We start from the raw sequence: 20,032 nt of genomic DNA on the forward strand, positions 1-20,032 counted from the left end.
GTTAGGTTAAGAAGCCTGTTCTAAATCTACCACATCTCTTCTCACAATATTTAAGCATTTTGAGATAATCCAGATAGATTTGAGAGGATGCCCCTCCCATACAATGATGGTATTTTCCACCATTATTCCATGCCCCAGAAAGGAGCATGTCTCTTGAATACATTGGCAAATATATTTAAACGTATTGTCTATTTATCCCTACACCATTAGCAATGCCCATCGGAATAGCACCTTCTCCTTCCTTTGTATAAGGGGATAAATGTATAAACTACTTTGATGTACGCTGAGATAGTTTGCTTTGGGAGAAAGGAGAGACATGCAACCTTATCCTGAACCTGATTCAAGGGGTGTTCAGCCAAAAGATAAGATTAGGTGCTTATTTATTTGTTAAATATATATATCAACAGTTTCAATGAATTGATTGACAATGATTTTGTGAGGCACCAGGGAAATTAGGAGATTCAAGCAGTTCAAATGGGTATAAAGTTTTACTGCAAGCTTAAGCTTTCTACAAAAATCTAACAGCCAAAGGAAATTGGCGGTAGAAGGAATTCAAGGTGGGCTGGACTTAGATTGCTTGTGGGCGCATAGGGACTCATGACTGATAATGCATTTGACCCCTCCTTCGGACTCTGCCTGGTTATCTCCTACAGATTTATAGCAAAACATCCACAATAAGAAACACTAAATACTACAGTAGCGGGACTCAAATGAATACAATGGACAGCGTAGTAGACAGTGGATAAAGCATTCACTTACTGCTGGGTACACGTGACCAATCTGTACTGTTCGACCAATATGGATTTCATCTTCATCCTCTTCTTCTGTTGTCTTCCTGTACACGGGATTATCAAAATTCATGCTCTTTGTATTTTTCCTCTTCCAGTTTCGCCAGATGAGGTACCCACCCGTGCATAGCAAGCCGATCACCACTAAAATAAAAAAAAAAGGATAGGGGAATTGGAGAAATAAATAAAAAGAATTAGCTGTCTCAGAAAGGTCTTCATATTTCAATTGGCCCATTCATGGCATCTCTCTTCTGAGTTTGTTACGTTAGGCCAGGGTAGCAAAATTAAAATGAATAGCAAGATAGTAAACTTACTTACCAATAGGAACAACAATTCCGATAACGGCTGCCATCACAGTTGAGCCAAAAACCTGCCCATTGTTAGCATCTGCAATTAGAGAAGAACAACTCAGATTCCTATAAAGGAAAACTATAAGGACTGCACCAGTTGCCAGGTTCCACACAGCTGGCAAATTCCCAAAACACGGATTTCAGAAAAGCAATTTTAATGCTAATCTGGGAATTGAAAACTGTAAGGCAGTTTTTCCAGCCCAGCCAATGAAAGCAGAGTCTCTGAAATGCTTTCTAAACCTAACCGTATAGTTGTCACATCCAAGCTGAGTTCCCTCTTTTCACACTTACAGAAGGTTCTCCGTGGCCTCCTCCCCTTCCATCCCCTCCCATCAGTAGGAGCATCACACTATACAGAATTCAGATTTTCTTGGCATAATGTTACCGTTGTGTGTGTGTCTGTGTGTGTAGAGAGAGGGGGGGGGAGAGAGAGAGAAAGAGGGAGAGAGAGAGAGAGAGAGAGAGAAAGAGAGAAAGAGGGAGGCACGCAGAAAGAGAGAGGCAGAGGCAGCAAACAATCATGTTCTGGGCAACTCAATTTGCCCTGGCTATCAAGTAGCTAGCATAGGAAATCCTGAAACTTGACAGACTCAGTTTTGTGTGCATAAAGTTTAGGCATTGGATTTTCACACCAATGATGTGTGTCTGGATTTTCACCCTCAACTGGTGAAAGTATATGGAAGCATATTACCAAATCTATGGAACTGATCCATTTGACATGAATCTGTTAACATGGCTAATAGAATTTATCAAATCTACAGCCCTAGGATTTTATATAATCCTTGAAAATAATTAAAAACAGCCTCTGATCAGGAAAAAGTTGTGCTCTTTATCAAACCCAGATGTCACTTTAATCATAGACTTTCTAGTAGATGTGAAAGTAAAGTATTAAATGTATTTGATTTAACCATCCCAGCCACCTTTCCTCACAACTTCATATCATCTTTTCTATTTCAGAGAAAAGGATGAAAAAAACGAAGAGCTAATATTAAAACTGTTTTGAGATAACAATATTTTGGAGTAATCTATTATTTTGGGATTCCTGAATCACTTTTAGGTGACACTGCCGAAATTTCTTCCCAAAAGCCCAAAACTAGATTACGGCAACATGTAACATGCTAAGTTTTTGTGCAAGGGGGAACTTTCATATGCTAGACCTACCACTTTGGAAGTAGATAGGTCATCAAAAAGGAATAGCATTTTTATATAAAACAAAAGAAAAGTAAGAGCCAAATCCTCTATTTTGTTTCTACAAAGAAATGCAGTCCCAACTGAAGCTATTTGGGGAGCAGAAAGACATTTATATTTGTTTATTTACTTTAAAATTGTAAGTCAGTCCAAATTTTTACTAGTTAGTTAGTTAGAGGCCACTTGACTCACAGTGCTGGAAGAGATTGCTATTTCCTGTTGCCATGTTACTGTCAGCTGGGCTGGACGTCACTGTGATTGAATGAAGGCTTGTCATGCTGAGAAAGACTTGTGCTGTAGTTTCTGATCCTTCCATACTAACGTTGTCAGTTGTGGTAGTCATACTGTCAGTAGTAATAGACGTAAAGTTCAGAAGGTAACTTCTTGATGTTGTAGGAGTAGCAGCAGTAGTTGGCAATTCAGTTGAAGTAGCTGGAAGCTCTGAAATCATTATTAAGCACAGCTTTATTTATACATTTATTTTGTCCAATGTATATGGATGCCTATCTCCCAGTGGTGACTTTGGGTGGCCAACAGAAGGCAGGATAACCTCCCATAAAGTGGTGCCTTCCAACTGCACTGGACTATATTTCCTTTCTCTTTACTTCTTCATAGAAAAAACATAGTGCAACTTTAGTTAGTGGAAAAAGCAAACTAATATAAAATAGTTTAAAGAGGCTTAAATGAAAGGAGCCTCCTAACCTTATTTTCTACAGGTAAAGTTATGGCTGTAATAGAGCCTGCCCATTACGGACATAAGTCAATTTTACAACATTTTTTGCAATGATTAATTAAATGCAAGGGTTGTAAGTGAATCCATTATTCACTGTTTGTTTATACCCTGCCTTTATTATTTTTACAAATAACTCAAAGCAGCGAACATATCCAACATATAGTACCGTCCTCCTATTTTCCTCACGACAATTCCATGAGGTGAGTTGGGCTGAGAGAGAGTGACTGGTCCCAAATCACCCAGCTGCCTTTCATGGCGAAGATAGAATTTGAAGTCCCAATCTCTTGCTTTCTAGTCTGGTGCCTTAACCACTACACCAAACCAGCTCCTTATGGTGCCTTGGCGCACTCAGGTGCAGTTTTGCTGAAAATCGGAAGTTAGTGCTGATTTTTATCAAAGCTGTTGTAAAAGATGATCATGTGACTGTGAGACACTACGAGACACTACAAACAGCTGTGTTTCCAAGCGACTGAAACATGGTCATATGATCATGGGAGGTGTGGAAGGCAGTGACTGTTGGAACTTCGGATCCAGGTCAAAAGTCCCCTTTTTCAAGTAGGTCATAGCTTCCAACAGTCACTAAACAACTAGTCATTAAATTGAGGACTACCTGTATATATCTTACAGTTTTAAGCTTCCAAGTTTTTTAAAAGAATGGCTGAGAGGGAAAGAGATACGAGAGACCATGATACAGACACAGTGTAGAGCAGGGGTAGTCAACCTTTTTATACCTACTGCCCACTTTTGTATCTCTGTTAGTAGTAAAGTTTTCTCTAACTGCCCACCAGTTCCACAGTAATGGTGATTTATAAAGTAGGGGACAAAACCCCTACCGCCCACCATGAAAGCTGGAACGCCCACTAGTGGGCAGTCGGGACCAGGTTGACTACCACTGGTGTAGAGCAACAGTGTAGAACAGAACAATGAATTCCAAATGGTTGCATCTAAAGTTAAGTGCAAGCTACAAAACAGGGCACAAATCAGGAATCCAAAGAATTGTCTAATTCCTGGGAAGGAAGTTCCTCTCTAAACAGGATAGGGGAAGGTTTTCAAAGTATAGGCAGGTATCTTTACCTTTATAACACTTTTTCATGTCAGGGCCTAACCACATATTGTCTGGACAAGCACATGTGTATTTGGGAGAGTCTGAAGAGTTTTGTGGTGCTGGGAGACACAGGTATTCACACCCTCCATTTGGCAGAGAATGAAGTTCACAAACATCTGGAGCTGCATATAGGAAAAAGAAATAAGAATTAAGTTTGAGGATTGTATTTATTTATTTATATTTATATTTAATTTTATTTACCTATCATAATTAAGCCACCCATCTCCTTCACAAATGATCATATTGATATGGTAGTAATATCTTTATTGATTTACTTTTTTTGTATGGTTTTGTATTATAGAAATAGTTCTACACACACACAACAAATCAATCGATTGTGTTTAGTCCACTGCAATTGCTATCGTTATGGGGTATAGATGCATCAAACACCCATCAATCTTGTTTCACAAACTACCATTTCCACCTAGGAAAACTACATTATATTTTCTCATATATGATGAACAATATGTCCATATCATTACTTGGGCCAATAGCAAGAAACCAAATGACTACTTTAAGTACCAGAAAAATATTAGAATCATTTACTCTATATGTTGAAATACAGATCCCATCACTCACCAACCATAATGTCCAATAGCTATACTGACAAGTATGGCTTGGCCAGGAAATGACAGGACCTACAACCTGCCCCCCAATCTAGAGGGACCTATAAAGAGAAAGCTGAGAACAGTTTCCATATTAAGAGAAGTTGGGCTCAAATCTTGTATCATTCAGACTTCGATGCATTATTAAACCAGAAGCACACCTTACCTTTAGGTTGCTTTAGTTCATGAAAAACTACAATGTCATGAGGATTATTGAGGTTCTCTGCCAAAATAGAAATGTCGAGACCATTTAGCCTATTAGCACTGAAGATTGCCTCATTCTCTAAGTCCGTCCAGAATACTCTGTCCTACAACAATGGAGAGAAAGAGAGAAAGACTCAGACTGTATTAAATACCAGCTGGAACTTTTCAAGCATTGCTTCCCTACGAATCAATCTCCTTGGCATTTTGTCTTTCATAAAGAAGTCGTGCACAATTCTTTCCAGGGTCATAGAGAACAGATAAGTGGGTAGTTCACTGCTGTCAGCCGCTTCACAGAGGGATTGATCTGTATGGCCCTCCTAATGTTTTCTCCCCCCACACCCCCGCCCAAAGCTTGCGTGTGAATTATGTGATCCTCTCCATGGAGATTCTGATCTATGCAATAGTAATTTATGTTGGCATTTGGCTTTGAAAGTCATTAAGTGAAAAAGTGGCTCCACAAAACAAGCAAGCAAGCAAATATAATTAGATGTTGTAAGTGCTCTTTAAAATCAAGTTTGTGTGATTTTTTTTCCTGTTTTTGCCAATGGAAGAAGAAAGTATACAGGGAGCAAAGCGACTCTGCGAACTAGAGGAAATTTATCTATTTCTTTCCCTTCCTCTCTTACCTACATAACATGCTATCTTGCTGATCTAAGAAGATGCATTCATGTAAGGCAACCTCTGGGCATGTGTCACCTGTTGAACTGACCAGAAATTGTAATGCATTCAGGTACATCTCCCTCTGATGTTTAAAGTGCCTGCCACTGAAAGCAACAAAGCCAGGATCAGCAACTGAATAGACATCCAATTCAGGCCAATAATTCAAAACATGACTCAGACATACTGAATATTTTCTGAGCTTGGCAAGCACATACAAAAAGTAGCAAGGTTTTGTCCTGCAACATAATACTTAACTGAATACTCACTATCTTGATTTTAATTTACAAGGTTAAATCTTTATCAAATCTTAAATTGACAAACGCAGTACAGCAATTTCATTTCTGTCAAAGTAAGAACCTATTTTGGATGTAGGCCAAATATTAGCCCAAACAATAGGAATGCTTTACTTAGTCAGAAAAAAAGGGAAAATGATCTCTAGAACAACCAAATTCTGCAAAAACAGCCTTGTATGACCAATGTCTAATTTTCTCCTTTAGTTTGGATATGGATTCATTCCTTATTACATTATTTTCTTTCCACACATTCTAAGCATGATTAACTATGTTGTATAAGGTATTTACCTCCTGAATATATATAGATATAGATAGGTCTACCTAGATCAGTCTTGACTCCCGTTTTTTTGTTTTTTTACCTCAAACACAGCCAGTCCAAATGGGTGGCTCAGGTTGTCCACAGAAGAGATGAGAACTTTCCGGTTGCTCCCATTGAAATCTACACTTGAAAGCAAGTGCAACTTGGAATCAACCCAGTAGAGACGTTGATTCAGCAAATCTGAACAGCAAACACATCAAAGGTAGGATTATATATCTGTGTCTGATCTTTGTCCACGTGTATGCATTTTTGTTATTTTTTTTACTACATTAGAATCCTGGAAATCTCAGTCATTTTATGAAAACAATTCAGGGAGAAGAAGAAAGGAATGTTAGTTAAGAATGGCAGATAACATATTTTTAAATATGATCACAGTGTATGATCCAGACTGTGTAATGTACACTGGAACTATCATGAAAGTGAGACTTTCTCTTTCAGAAAGAATATTTTCTGTGCTTGTTTTCAGCATATATTCAGAGTCACTGCAGAGATGCTAAATAAACGCATGAAGATATCCGAGAAGCCACAATAATAGTCCAACCACTTAAATTCTCCATGAACACTAATATTAGCAGCTGGTGTTCTTTTTTAAATAATGACATTAACTTGTAGAAGTAGGAGATCAGTTCTTTGCCTAATTAATTTGAGAAGATAATGCATGGGATTAACATACTACCTTATTTGCAGACCTGGTTCCAAAAACATGATGTAGCAACCAACACATTTCAGAGGAGTGAATAATCTCTCTTTTTTTAATTGAAAGTGGAGGGGTCACTAACATTCACAGGATCTTGCTGTTGTTATTATTAACATTTGCATGCAGCCTGACTCTGAGCAATGCCGGAATGATAATGAAAATAAAAGCTTTGTGGTGTGTGACACCTCAGTGTGTTGTCATGAGGCATGCATTAAAGGGGGAAGACTTGCATCTAAATGCTGATTTTGTCAGTCTGAAACTCCCCTTCCTGCTTAATTGGTAGGAAATGTCAAATTATGCGGGGAAATAAAGATAGGCCTGTATATTTTTCCCCTCACCCTTTCTCAAAAGCTATCTTCCTCTTTTTTTCTTTTTTTTGTAAAATTTTTTTGAGTTTTCACAAAGAGAAAAAAAAAATACAAATACAACATCTTTTTTGAAAGTAGCACAATCCCAGGTTACATTTCTTCGTACAGACACAAATTCAGGTTCATGCTCATTTTTATATTCTATTCTATATCTTATTACTATTTTACGTTTTCTGCATAGCTTCTCCCCTATTTTAATTTTCTCAATTTTATTTTAATTATCTCATCTCAATTCAAATCATTGTATTTATATTTTTTGTCTATCCTGTTTCAATTATCTATTATCTTTTCTCATTAAACAAAATTTCTTCTGTAGCTACTGGTTGGAGTATGACGCCTTTATATCTTTTCCCTAAAGTTGTAACATTCAATATAATACATAACTTCCATTCGGATTCTGCTTGGTACATTCTTAAAATACACACTGTATTCTTAAAAAAAGAAAAAATTATAAATGTATATAATTAAAACAACATTCCATTCCAATTCAATTCTATCATTTATATTAATATTCATTAAAGTCTTAACATCTTTAACATTATTTTTCAATTAAATATCATACTTCTATGGGAACAATTATAAGCTTTCCATAGTTAATTCCCCCCCTTCACTTGTATTTTATAAAACATTAACTAATTAAAATGTTCCTGTTCCTTCCTAATTCAATTTTCTCATTTATTTTATTTCACTTATTTTATTCACAAACATTTCACTAAATTACACTATTTTATCCCTCATTTTAATCATACGTTGTTTCCAATTTTTTAAAGTTATTTCTATTACTAATATAACAATACAATCTTATGTACCTTTACAGAATCTCTTTTTCAGTTAGATTTTCACCCATTATCTCAAAATAGGTTCTGTTTCTCTGTATCTTGCTCCAGTCCTTTGTAACTTCTTTTCCTTTCCTTCTTCCCTCTCTTCTTCTCTCTCCCCTTTTTACCCCCTTGTCTCTCTACCTCTATTTCTCTCTTCTGTATTCCCCTTTTCTGTTGCTTTCCAGTATTATACTTATTTTTCAAATTCTTCTTTTTTTCTTTGGTTGTTTTTTTTAGTCTTAAATTCTCCATGCTCTTTCCCCACTTTCCTTTTTCTTCCCCACATAAAATTGCTTGTTCATTAAAGATGGCTTCTCCTTTGTCCCAGTCTTCTTGTTTTGCAGTCTTTTCTTGTTGTTCCTCATAGTTCCAAATCTCCATTTCTAAGAATTGAAAAACGAAGCCAAAAGAACCCTTCCCTTCTTATGCATCTTCTTTGTACTTTTTAAGTTCCATTTTCAATTCATCCAGAAGTGGTGCCATTGTATAAATTTTTAAACAACCACCCGATTGATTTTAGTCATTCAAATATAATAACCAAGAATCCAAAGATCACTAAATAATCCAAATACAAGCAAGCTGTTTCTTTTTTGCTCTTTTTTTTCACTTTCTCTTCCTGGGGTTACTATTTAGTTGCAAAGTTTCAGTTAAAATGTATCTTTTAGAAGTCTTGTTGAAGTTTTACTGTAGATTCTTTTTAATTCCAGGCAGTCTCCTCCCTCTTCCAGATCCTGCCCTTATTCTTTTTCTCTCCCTTCCTGCTTATGAAAAAGAAAAATTTTAATGTCCAGAAATCTTTATTATCCCTTTGGCATTTTGTTTTATTTTCAGCTTAATTGCCTATTGATGTCAAAGCGGATTTTTCCGATTTCTTATTTAAGTCTCTTAGTTGTCAGTATAGGGAAGGAGAGAGAAGAAAAAAAAAGCCAAACCTTGCCCATTTCACTTTCCTTCGCTGCTTCCAACTCTTATTTGGGAGCGATGTTATTTTTTGTAAGTTTAAATTCCAGGGTACCTTAGTTGTTGCTTTTACAATTTAACCCGGTCAGCCAAAACTTTCACTTCCTATCTTCCTCCTGCACATTCTTTTCCGGTCGAGTTCTTCTTTGTGGTGGCCATTTCTGACCACCGCTGCAACCACCTTCAGGAAAGGGAGTAATGGCCATCTGAGGAGGAGAGATGCGGCTCTCCTCAACCCTGCTGGCAGTCTCCCCCCTCTTCACCACCTCTACGGGGTGGCTTAGCCCCGAAACCTGCCGGCTCAGGGCACTCCAGCGGCGAGCCCAGACAGAAACCGCGCACGATCGCGGATTTCTGTCTGTCGCCGAAACCCTTCAAACCGGAAGTCCCTAAAGCTATCTTCCTCTTTCAAAGCAGGGAAACTTGCAAGAGTAACAGGGCAAATAGCAAGGAAATAATTTTCACCGAATAATGGTAGAGACTCTGTTTTTTCTCTCATTCTTTTCTGATCCCCACAACATAATTAAATCTTTTTTTTTCCAGTTAAAAGAAGAAACTTAGAATTAAAAAAAAACTCCCAAGATTGTAGAAAGGAACAATGGGCTGTAGAACAGTACAGTATATATCTTGTAGGCCACCTTCAAATTCAGACAATCATGTATATGGCTATGGTGAATTTCTACTGAACAGTATAAACAAAATGAAGCTGGATTAATCAATGCTCAGACTCAATATGAAAAAACACCTTTATTTTTAGTATACAATATTTTGAAAATTTAGAATGATCTAGTTCCAGTTTTCCAACATACCCAGTGTGATTCCATTAGGCCATTCAATGTTGTCTGTCACGAGCACTTGACGATCCATACCATTCAAGCCAGATTTCTCAATTTTTGCTATGTCTCCCCAGTCAGACCAATACATGTATCTACAAAACAGAATAGATAAAGAAGATGGTAGAAGGCTCTATGCTACTTGAAAAGCAGTTTTCCTTCAGATTTCCAAGTGCAATACTGTTTGAAGTAACTATTGCTTGATTGAACAAGAATGTACCAAGGTGATCAAATTCTTTAAAGGATAATACTATATTTAACTTTTACTAAGAAAGACCATCCATCAGGTGGTTCTTATGAATTCCAATGCCTTGGTTATTGCGGAAGTAGAAAATCCACAGTGACTGCCCAGCACCACAATCTCATGTTTCAGGCTACAATACTGAGTTAGAATAAATACACCTAAGAATAAGAATCCATATTATATAGCATTTGAATAGCCCAATTTGAATTCTGAAAGTAGAAAGGATACAATACAGAGGTGGTATTCAGCAGGTTCTGACCAGTTCTGGAGAACCGGTAGTGGAAATTTTGAGTAGTTTTGAGTAGTTTAGAGAACCGGCAAATACCACCTCTGACTGGAGATTTTACAGTATCCTTCCCCTGCCACGCCCACAGAACCAGTAGTAAATTTTTTTGAATCCCACCACTGATACAAAAGCACATATGATGCAGTAGGAATATTCAATTAGCAGTAGAATGGATAATATGCATTTTGTTGGTATTGTCACTTCACAATCACAGCCAGCAAAAACTCTGACTGCTAATGTACATCCATGAAATAAACTCTAATTATTGTGGTTGCTGCAGTGTGAGAACTGTAAGAATCAAGGCTGAAAGAATAGTAAATTCAGCAATACATAGCAGAGTAATCTTTTATACTTACCCCCGAATGGGATCCACTGCAATAGCTCTGGGTTCACTTAAGTTAGTACTGAAAAGTGTCCTCTTCTTATGCCCGTCAGCTGTGGCTACAGAAATGGTCTTGTTGCCTGAATCTGTCCAATAAATGTTCTTGTGGACCCAATCCATTGCCAGACCTTCTGGGGAGTGTAACTGGCTGTCTATCAGAACCATCTGCTCAGCTGTGTCACTGGCCTTATCTATGTAGGCACTATAGAGAGGAGACTCAAATTATTCATGTAACTCTGCAAAGCGGGGGGGGGATAATGGTATAAGAAAGGATGCCCTCACAAAAAGGGAAAACCAAACAAAATGAGGAGCAAACAAGGCATAAAATCCTATATTAATTTTCTGACAAGAGAGTTCTGCATACTTATACATCCCTGCTCTGAATGGTTTGCAATAAGCAAAGTAAGCAGTGCAATTTAATTGTAGTAAGAGACATGCTGTTTCCTGTGCGGATCTTGATGTCTATTACTATTGCATCACCAAAACTTCAGAAGTATAAAGTTTGTTCTGTGCACAGGCTTTCACTCAGGTTCAAAATAATGTAGAGTCTACAGCACAGGTGTCAGACTCGTGGCGTCACGTTGCTGTCACGTGATGTGTCGCAATGTTCCCCCCCTTTTGCAGAGCTGGGGTAGGTGTGGCCTGCGCATGAAGCACCTGGCCCACGGGCTGCCAGTCTACACCCCTGGTCTACAAGACCTAACGTTTTGTTTAGATCAGAGGTCTCCAAACTTGGCAACTTTAAGACTTGTAGACTTCATTTCAGAATTCTGGGAGTCAAAGTCCACAAGTCTTAAAATTGCCAAGTTTGGGGACCCCTGGTTTAGAAGTTTGCAAGAATAGGGTAAGAAAAGCGGGTTCTCTCTATGGATGGGCTAATCAGGCTCTGCTCTCCCCTTCACACAATTGTTACTCACATGAAGAATAGGTAAACAAGGCTTAAGTCATGCAGATGCGTAGGTATTGGATGGAGATTACATGCCTTGGCAATAGTACTTGTGAAAAAGAGGCTCAAATTATAATTGCTAAGTGAATATGAGTTGGCAGCGTGATATGGTCGCAAAGCAGGCAAATGAAATTATAGGTAACAGAATAGAACTATAGTTTCCAACTCATGAGAAATAAAATTCCATTCAATGTTGCTTTGGTCAGTCTCCCATCTCAAGTATGACGTTCAGTTCTGGGCATTACACTTTAGGAAGGATTCAGAAGATCTGAACGAGGTTCAAAGAAAAAAGTAAGGATGATTATGGAGTTACAGACTAAGTCCTATAAAGAGGATAAATTTAGCTTTGAGAAGAGGAAGAGTGAGAGGGACTTGCAATAGGATTTTTCCTATACCTGTGACGCAGAAGAAAGCCAAGATTCTGTTGTTTCAGATTGCAAGATGTGAAATAATAAATTATAAACAGGCAAATTCCAGTTGAATGCTAAGAATAGATTAATGAAAAGGGCAGTTGGACAATGGAGCTAATTATATCCTGAAAGATAATGGACTTCTTGGTTTAAGCATGGCCTGAACAGTTATCTATCAGGCAGGGATGTTTTAATTTAGGTTCACTGCCTGCACACTCTCTTCCAAATAATATAATTCCATGAAAAAAGCTCACATTTACTTTATTTATTTATGTATTTTTGAACTATCAGTACTGATAAGTGTCAAAAACACGGAATTATAACAGCAAATACTACCTAGTTTGAGTGTAACTATCAAACACTGTACTTGTACATTTAATGGCCATATCTTGGTCTGGCCAACTAATTCAGTAAACTAAACTAATCCACCTTTTTTGTATGGTCAACATTGAAAAAAATTAAGTCCAGTATTTGCCAGGAAAACAATAGGCCACATAATGTTCAGATCCTAACTCATCCAGTATTACCCTTCTATTGGATTGCAAAGGTCCTCTTTATCTTCCTGATCTTGGACCAGCTGCTTTTCAGATCAGCAGAAAGCAATTTTTGGTTTGTGGATCAACAGCTAAGTAATGTGATTTGAAAATGTTTCCTCAGAACTAGGTACAGCAGATTTCTATTGAATTGATTCCCTGTAATATCAAAGGATGCATTCTAACTTAATTTATTTTATGGGGTGCCTGGAAAAGAATGTAAACTTTCTCTCCATGACATTCACCACAGAATAATCCTTCAATGGGAAGAAAGTGGAGTAAATGCAAGGCCAAGGTTCAGATCACTTTATTAGATACACAACTAACAAACAGAGAAAGAGTGAAGTACTTCTGAAAAGGAATCAGCGGATGTGGAGGCGCTACTGGGATATTCTTGCTCTTCTCCTCAGAGTCCTTGGGAAACATTGAGAAATGAAAATGCAAGAGGAAAGATATTGTGAGCAAAAGGAGGAGTTCCTCCTACAGTTTCATTAAATATTTTGATCCCTATTACAAGTGTGAGAGGGAGGGAATAAGAAGGGGCAATGATAAAATATGCATGCTAATGGAAACTCTGCCTCGTTTTTCATTGTGTCCTAACATCTCAGAACACAAGTTTCATCAACTTGACAAAAGTGTTTGCTTCTTTAGCTGTGACTAGCTTCCATTTATTCGGTGCCTGATTCCCTTCTGGCTCGTAAGAGGTTTTAACAGGGCTTCTCAGCTATAAACAATCACTGGTACTTCTCATTTGTCCCAAGCTTTTCAGTATTTCTGAGAATGCAGTAGGTGGCGCTCTTCTCTTTCTAACTAAGACAGTGACATTTTTTGCATGTGAATTAGTGTGTGTAAGAGTGTCTGGCGTGGATGCAAATTAGTGCAGGGCCATGTGTAAGAGTGCCCAGTGTGGATACAGCTAACATGGTTTAATTTGCTCTTAACTGAAACAAGAATGAACGTTTTTCTGGTATGGTCATTCAACTTAAAGCCCATTCTTTCCCATTATGTCCTGAGTGAGAAATTCTAAATACAATGGCTTGCAAATCAAGATCAGAGATTTTCAGGAAGAAGTTCCTCTAAGATACAATTTCCTAATTTATTTTAGAAAGCCAGTGAGAATTGCATTCAGACCAGAGATGGACAAAGCTCCTCATTGTAAGGACTCTCTTCCAGCTGGTGAGCATTTGTTTTTCCAGCAGGGACCCAGAGATCCTACCTACAGTACTTCTCCTCTATCCTTTTCCTGCCCATGGAGTAAATCAGAGACAGACCTTTTTCCTTCTGATTCAATTTTCACACAAGTACATAAATTGGCCCTGATTATTCTTATATTTTAAAATAACTGCCTACTGTACCAGAGCTCAAAGTCTCAAGACAAACCTGTTACAGTTAGCAGTGATGAAGAAAATAAGTCAAATCTTAAGCTTGACAGATTTTTGCTATCAGCAAGCTGTAGGAGAAGTGCCACATTAAATAATGCTCAGATATGAATGGGCAGATAAATACTGTTTTTCTACATTTTTTGCAAGGCTCAAAGAAGCTTACCAAAATAATTTTCTCTCACTTTCTGCTTATTTTCCTTTTTCAAGAGTTGATGAATTCCTAACTAGCTGCTTCTTTGCAATCAACAGATGATGATCTTAAAAAACAAAGTAAAACCTTTGCTTCCTCTATAACAGGCTTTCCCAATGTTGGCAACTTTAAGACATGTGGTCTTCAACTCCCAGAATTCCCTAGCCAGCATAGGGAATGGCCGGCTGAAGAATTCTGGGAGTTGAAGTCCCACCTGTCTTAAAGTTGCCAAGGTTGGGAAGTCCTGCTCTATAATAAGTTCCTGATCTTTGGACTCACCTTTCCCAGAATTTGGTCCTCAGGAAACTCATCTTTGAGGGTTACTCAAAACCAGAATGAACCATTCCTGACAACACAGCAGAGATGGGTGGGTGGGGATAGCAATTTAGACTTGAGTGCAGAAAAGGGACAATTAGTTTTGTTGCACAAAGTCAAGGTTAATCCACTCATAATTTGATACAGTATTGTTTTGGTATGTGCATCAGGACAATAGGCTCCAAAGATGCACATTTTCAATAGACATAGTTCTGATGCCACGAAGCCAGAGGCGGGCAGCTAAGTCTCCTTTATGACAAGTGAACTTCAATTTCCAGAATTCCTAACCCAGAAAGGATTTCAGGAAATTGAAGTCCTCAGCTCATAAAGGGGCCATAGTTGCCCATCCCTGAACTAAGCTGTCATAGATCTGAACTTGATTTTCGTGCTGGGAAGATGGAGGATGAATGGGGCGGTCGGAGATACCCCGCACCTGTATATCTTCCTGTAGAATAAATCACACCAGTATATCCTGTTGGTTGCCACTTCCACATCCAAAGCAACCACATTCTTCAGCATAGGGATGATGCGAGAGTAATCCTTTTTCACCAGGTCAATCTTGCGTACTTCGTGGCGGTTTGTGAAAACAAGATATGGGCTCTTTCCTGCCAAGGAATCCACAAATCATAGCTTTATAAGCAATTTAGGATATAGCATAGCTTTTAAAAAGCCAGCTTTGGAAAAATCTCAAAACTATTTTTAGAATAAACAGGATTGGCAGTAGCTGCAGTCCTGATCATCATTTCCTGGGTACACTGCTCTGATCAACTAGCAATTTATACCTTCTTTCTTCCTCACTGGGAGAACACGAAAGAGTCACTCCCACAATTGTGCACTGGAGAGGAAGAAAATTCAGGACACTCAGCACCTATGTATATTTTTACATTATAAATGTAAATATATGAAAATGGAAAATATATCTTTCCCCTATAAATTACATTTTTAATGGCTAGATTACTTTGGTTCATATCAGATTAGAAGCATTCTCCTTTGGCGCTTCTCCAAAGAGAGAGGTTCTGAAATCCAGCTTTCACAATTGGGATGAAATACCTGCTATGCTCCTTAAAATACTGATTTTTAAAAGAAAAAAAAAGAAGTAAATTCTTATAAGGATTTTATTGTTTAGGGGATTGATTCAATTGGCATTTGCCCCTCATGATGGTACCTTGTCTAATATTAAACAGATAAAAGAAGAAAATACCCATAACCAAAATTAAAAGATAAAAGAAGCTAAGTCTACCACTCCTAACCCTACTTGTTTCTTTCCCTACTCTCTCCATTCTGGCATTTTGTGAACAGCAATAACATAAAAAAGGCAGAGCTGAAGGCATAATGAATGTTGTCTGCAGAATAGAAAAGTACCAGAGTTTTGTTTTGCCTTGGTGATTTAAATGAGGAGCAGGAATATATGTATTGTGAAAGGAGTGAAACCTCATGAATTTTTCTGGGTCTTGGAAAAAAACATGATATTCTGGATTGGGCACAGAAAGCACTGTTATTATTAATCCAGAACTTTTCTGGATCAGAAAAGTTCTACATCAGAAAATTCTAGTTTTTGTGAAATTTAGTTAAAATTCTGTGGTTTTTTTTCTTTTTAGTCAATTAGAAAAAAGAAGATAATAGCAAAAGGCAGTTTAAAAAAATGATTATCAAAAAATGATGCTAGAAGATCTTTGTTCCACTGCAGGGAAATGAAGTGATTCTGCAAAGTTCCATCTTGTCTCCTCCTGTGCTTTTAACATCTAAATGAAATCCAGAAGGTTGGACTCAAATGTCAAAATGCAGATGATATTCAGCCCAGGAAGCTGTGAAATTTTTGAGATGAAAGGGGATGAACCAGCCAAGGCTTAAACTTGATAAAGTAGAGTTACTATAGTCAAGGAAGATGGACATTTATAAATTGTTGATGAATTGTGTTATTTTTCACAGATTCACACCAAATGGAATAGAGCATCTTCTTACCTATGGCTTTGCAGTTTTTAGACAGGGTGTCCATCTCATAACCATCATAACATTCACATTTATAGTCCCCCTTGTAGTTAATGCAGATCTGGCTACACGCATCTGGATTCTCACATTCATCTATATCTAGAAGACAGTTTAGAATAATTGGTAATTTGACATTAAGCCATCAGACCATAGGACATCTGCAAGGAATTCTGGATATTCCAAGTAAGTTATGAGTATTATATGCAAATTACCTCCACACGTTTTCTTGTCCATAAGCTTGTATCCAGGAGGACATTCACATTCATAGCCAATCTTCAAGTCCTTGCAAATGTGGGAGCAACCACCATTGTTCAGGGCACATTCATTCACATCTAGAAGAATGACAGTATTTAGATTAAAACTGAATTCTGTGCATATAAGACTGACATTTTAAAATGTTAAATGGCTTCAGATATTTCCAGAAACCACTAAAAGGTTTATTTAAATAGACATGAAAACCTTTTTTTCTTCTAAGAAAAAAAGTAGCGATCTGAACTTTCTTAAGGCAACCTACTCATGCAATTTTGGTTTAATTTGCATCTGAACTCAAAGTGCTCATTTGTATTGTTTACTTTCACTTCATAGGCACAATAGTGGGAGAAAGATGTTAAGTAATGAATGAGCCAAGTAAAAATCATCCAGTAGTTACTCTAATGCCAAGCCCATGTTTAAGATCCTAAATGGGCAAACAGAACAATTTGGCAAGAATGTTCTTCTAATGGATCAGGACTATATACGAAAGGTTGCACTATAAAAAGCAATAAGAATCCAGAAATGTCAACTGTTTCTGGCTCAACTTTTTCCAACTGGATGTCTTCTAGATACATTACGTTTCATTTTACTGTATTCCTTCACATCTAGAAGTCATCACATTGGCAAAGGCTATTCTAGTGAGCGGATTAGATTTTTTTTAAAGAATCTGTTTTCATATAATCTATAAGACACACAAAAAGTAGTATTGCAAACATGTGGTTAGATTAAAAAAAAAATCAAAGCTTCAAAGCATAATACATCGCCAGTCCAGGTAATGCTAGAAGTTTGTATTTTTCCAAAAATCCAGTGGAATTGTAAATGCACCATTATGAAAAAGAGGGGGAAAAATCAAAAGGGGGAATCTGTCCTAGTTCTATTATCCCTAGATCTGACTATCTGAGACTTTCTTCTATCCTGCTCTTTGTTAACTATGCTAAAGTTATAAATATAATGCTTCCTGAAAAGAAAAAAAAATCAACCCACTGTAATCCATATGTCCATTCCTATCTATCTAAGATAAAATGATCCCCCCCACAAACATTTGTAATATATTTCATTTGAAAAAAAAAAAACATCCTTGCCTGTAATCATACACACACCTGGAAATTTGTATGAGCAGAGTCCTGATCATCAGTTCCCCAATGGCAGACACTAAAAGTGAAAATGTAGTCCAATTTACCCTGGCCACTGTAAATTGCCAAAGGGGTCAAAGGAAGTCATTTCAATTCTTGAAACAACCATTTACTTGTCTTTCTAATTAACCTATCCAAAGTGAGGGACAAAAATGTTTTTCTTTTATTGTGAGATTTGCTGTGCAATTAAATATCTCAGAAACTGGGTTACTGAGATTTTTGGGACTAGCCCAGATATGTAACAGATGATGCAGTTCCTTTGATTCTTTTGTTTAATGAGGAAAAAACGTAACTGGTAGAATATGCTGCACTGGAAAAACGTCCACATTTTGTAGCAAATTCCCCAATTCTGAGCAGAAAGTCACAATTCACAATGTTATTAGCAGATGTAAGTTTATTGCTGAATTAAAAACATGGTGGTGCATTTGAGCTACTGCTTACAATTCAGATTGATCCTGTCCATAACTCTTGCTTACATCATGCACCATAAGCCAATTATGCCAAATGAGACTGTAACTCTCAAGACCATCTTCCATTTTAATTGGTATGTATATCTATTTTACATTCCCATGCCACCGTGCCAATGGGTTCTAAGCAGCATACACTAATAAATTATAGTAAAATACTGTAATCACATGGAAGATAAACTTAACAGTAAAGAAGAATAATTTTCAGACCAATTTTCTGGCATCAGAAAGACACATCATTCTGTAGTCCAGGATGCCAGGTTTCCTAACTGTTTACTACAACCCAGAGGGTGAATGGGCCATGCATTGAAAGTGTACTGTGTCTGTGAAAAGGCTGGTAGTGAGAGGCATATACTTCAGTAAATAATCTAGGTTCAGCAAATCACTCTATATTTTAAAGAAATGTATATTTTATTGACCCAATAGATGCAATAGCTACCATGAAACAGTCTGTGATTAGCATGTCTCCAGGCAGCTGTCTTGAGGTAAATGGTTTCATTATCAAATGTATGTTTTTATCAAATTTCACTCCAACACTGGAAAGTCAGTTCCCTTTAACATTTAAGACATTTCTGTGTTGTTTTTTTCACTAGCAAAATGGATATAGTTGGCCATTGCCTTTTTCCTGGATACCGTTTAGCGTCCCAGTCTATCTTCCAGAACTGTACTAGAATGTTGTGAGGTCTCCCATCCAAGTATTAACCAGGGATACCTCTGCTTAGCTTCTAATTCCAACCAATATCAGCAGGAAGATGCTGTTCCCTGCTGCTATTTCACTGAAATGGCTTCTGGCTTACTGCACAGGGATAAGAAGGAAGCATTGGAATTCCACCTCTGTCTCAGAACCTTAGTCACAAAATTCCTTGAACAGCTGCCATTATAAGTTCACACGATTTTCTTCTTTTTTCTACAGAAAACAGGCCCACAATAGTTACCTTTATATTTAAATTTAAAGTATAAATTCAATGTAGGGGATGGGAGGAGGATTCCAGATATGTTTGATACTATTACAGAAAAGATCTCACTCCTAAAAGATACCCTACTTGCATCAAATGAAGAGACGTGTGCTTTAGAGTTATGTATAGGGACATCCAAAGAGACTCACTGGGAACAAAATAGTTTTTAAAGCATCCAAGTTCTAAATCAGAAGGCCTCGTTTGACCTTTTAGTGGTTTGACAGGCATTGGGACAAAATTGTCATTTGGGTTGCATTTAAGCAGAATAACTAAATTAATTAATCAATATGATCAGCCATACATCCTATACTTCAATAGCCTTCCCTTCTTTCAGATTAAAAACTAAAACTTAAGCATAATTTTTTGGAGAGGCTATGTCTATCTCCAGGGTCATTAAGGTTGGACATCTCTGTCTAAGATCATTTAAGACTTAAGTTAAAATATTCCATAGTGAATTTCACTCACAAAAAAATGGAACCCAATGTACTTAAATATTAGGACCATAGTCTCCCATGTGAAAAGTAGTTTAAGTTTTGAAATGCTCTCAAAGGCAGCCCAATGACAGAGTTCAATGCAATAGTTTAATCTAGAGGTTGCCTCGAAATTGCGATGCAAAACCAAAA

General features: G+C 37.4%; 1 protein-coding gene across 1 annotated transcript in view; it reads right to left on the reverse strand.

Annotated features, from left to right (window-relative positions):
• The window catches only part of LRP8 (LDL receptor related protein 8), a 205,705-nt gene that overhangs the window by 3,521 nt on the left and 182,152 nt on the right, over window positions 1–20,032 (reverse strand). Inside the window, exons 8-18 of the mRNA XM_087929936.1 lie at window positions 16,814–16,933; window positions 16,575–16,700; window positions 15,046–15,217; window positions 10,811–11,038; window positions 9,901–10,019; window positions 6,286–6,425; window positions 4,936–5,077; window positions 4,134–4,286; window positions 2,519–2,767; window positions 1,107–1,175; window positions 760–932 (exon numbers count right to left, since the gene is read on the reverse strand). Coding sequence (XP_087786062.1) covers window positions 760–932; window positions 1,107–1,175; window positions 2,519–2,767; window positions 4,134–4,286; window positions 4,936–5,077; window positions 6,286–6,425; window positions 9,901–10,019; window positions 10,811–11,038; window positions 15,046–15,217; window positions 16,575–16,700; window positions 16,814–16,933 — 1,691 coding nt within the window. The remainder of the gene's footprint in view (window positions 1–759; window positions 933–1,106; window positions 1,176–2,518; window positions 2,768–4,133; window positions 4,287–4,935; window positions 5,078–6,285; window positions 6,426–9,900; window positions 10,020–10,810; window positions 11,039–15,045; window positions 15,218–16,574; window positions 16,701–16,813; window positions 16,934–20,032) is intronic.

This window comes from Pseudonaja textilis, chromosome 3 (assembly GCF_049901715.1).
Source record: "Pseudonaja textilis isolate UNSWEBS1 chromosome 3, rPseTex1.2, whole genome shotgun sequence".
Taxonomy (NCBI): Eukaryota; Metazoa; Chordata; class Lepidosauria; order Squamata; family Elapidae; genus Pseudonaja; species Pseudonaja textilis.